General features: G+C 32.2%; 1 protein-coding gene across 1 annotated transcript in view; it reads left to right on the forward strand.

Annotated features, from left to right (window-relative positions):
• Positions 1–335, forward strand: part of LOC119591556 (probable RNA-binding protein 19) — a gene marked incomplete in the record, with an annotated part of 63063 nt that overhangs the window by 41095 nt on the left and 21633 nt on the right. The window contains 1 exon segment of the mRNA XM_037940311.1: positions 97–162. Coding sequence (XP_037796239.1) covers positions 97–162 — 66 coding nt within the window.

Below are 335 nucleotides of genomic sequence, written 5' to 3' on the forward strand. Positions count from 1 at the left end.
TTCACTTATGCTCGTAGTCTTTCCTCATAGAGAAAGTATTAGCAGTATTTCACTCAGTTTTTCATTGACTCACGTGCTTAAATTGTTCCTTTACAGTACCTCAACAGTCTGAAGTCTAGAGGGAGTGCAGTCAAAGGAGCTGATAAAAAGAAAGTTATAAAGGTAAAGTTTTTGTCTTTCATTACAATATTGACAGTTATTATATATATTTTTACAATTGAATGTTGTTATAGAAGAGCATAACCCCTAGTTTTAGTTCTCCAAAATAATGTAATGCTATCTGGATATTTTCACTGTGAGATTGAATGATTGATGTCTGGTTGCTCTTAATGAAA

Source organism: Penaeus monodon, chromosome 28, assembly GCF_015228065.2.
Source record: "Penaeus monodon isolate SGIC_2016 chromosome 28, NSTDA_Pmon_1, whole genome shotgun sequence".
In the NCBI taxonomy this organism is placed as follows: Eukaryota; Metazoa; Arthropoda; class Malacostraca; order Decapoda; family Penaeidae; genus Penaeus; species Penaeus monodon.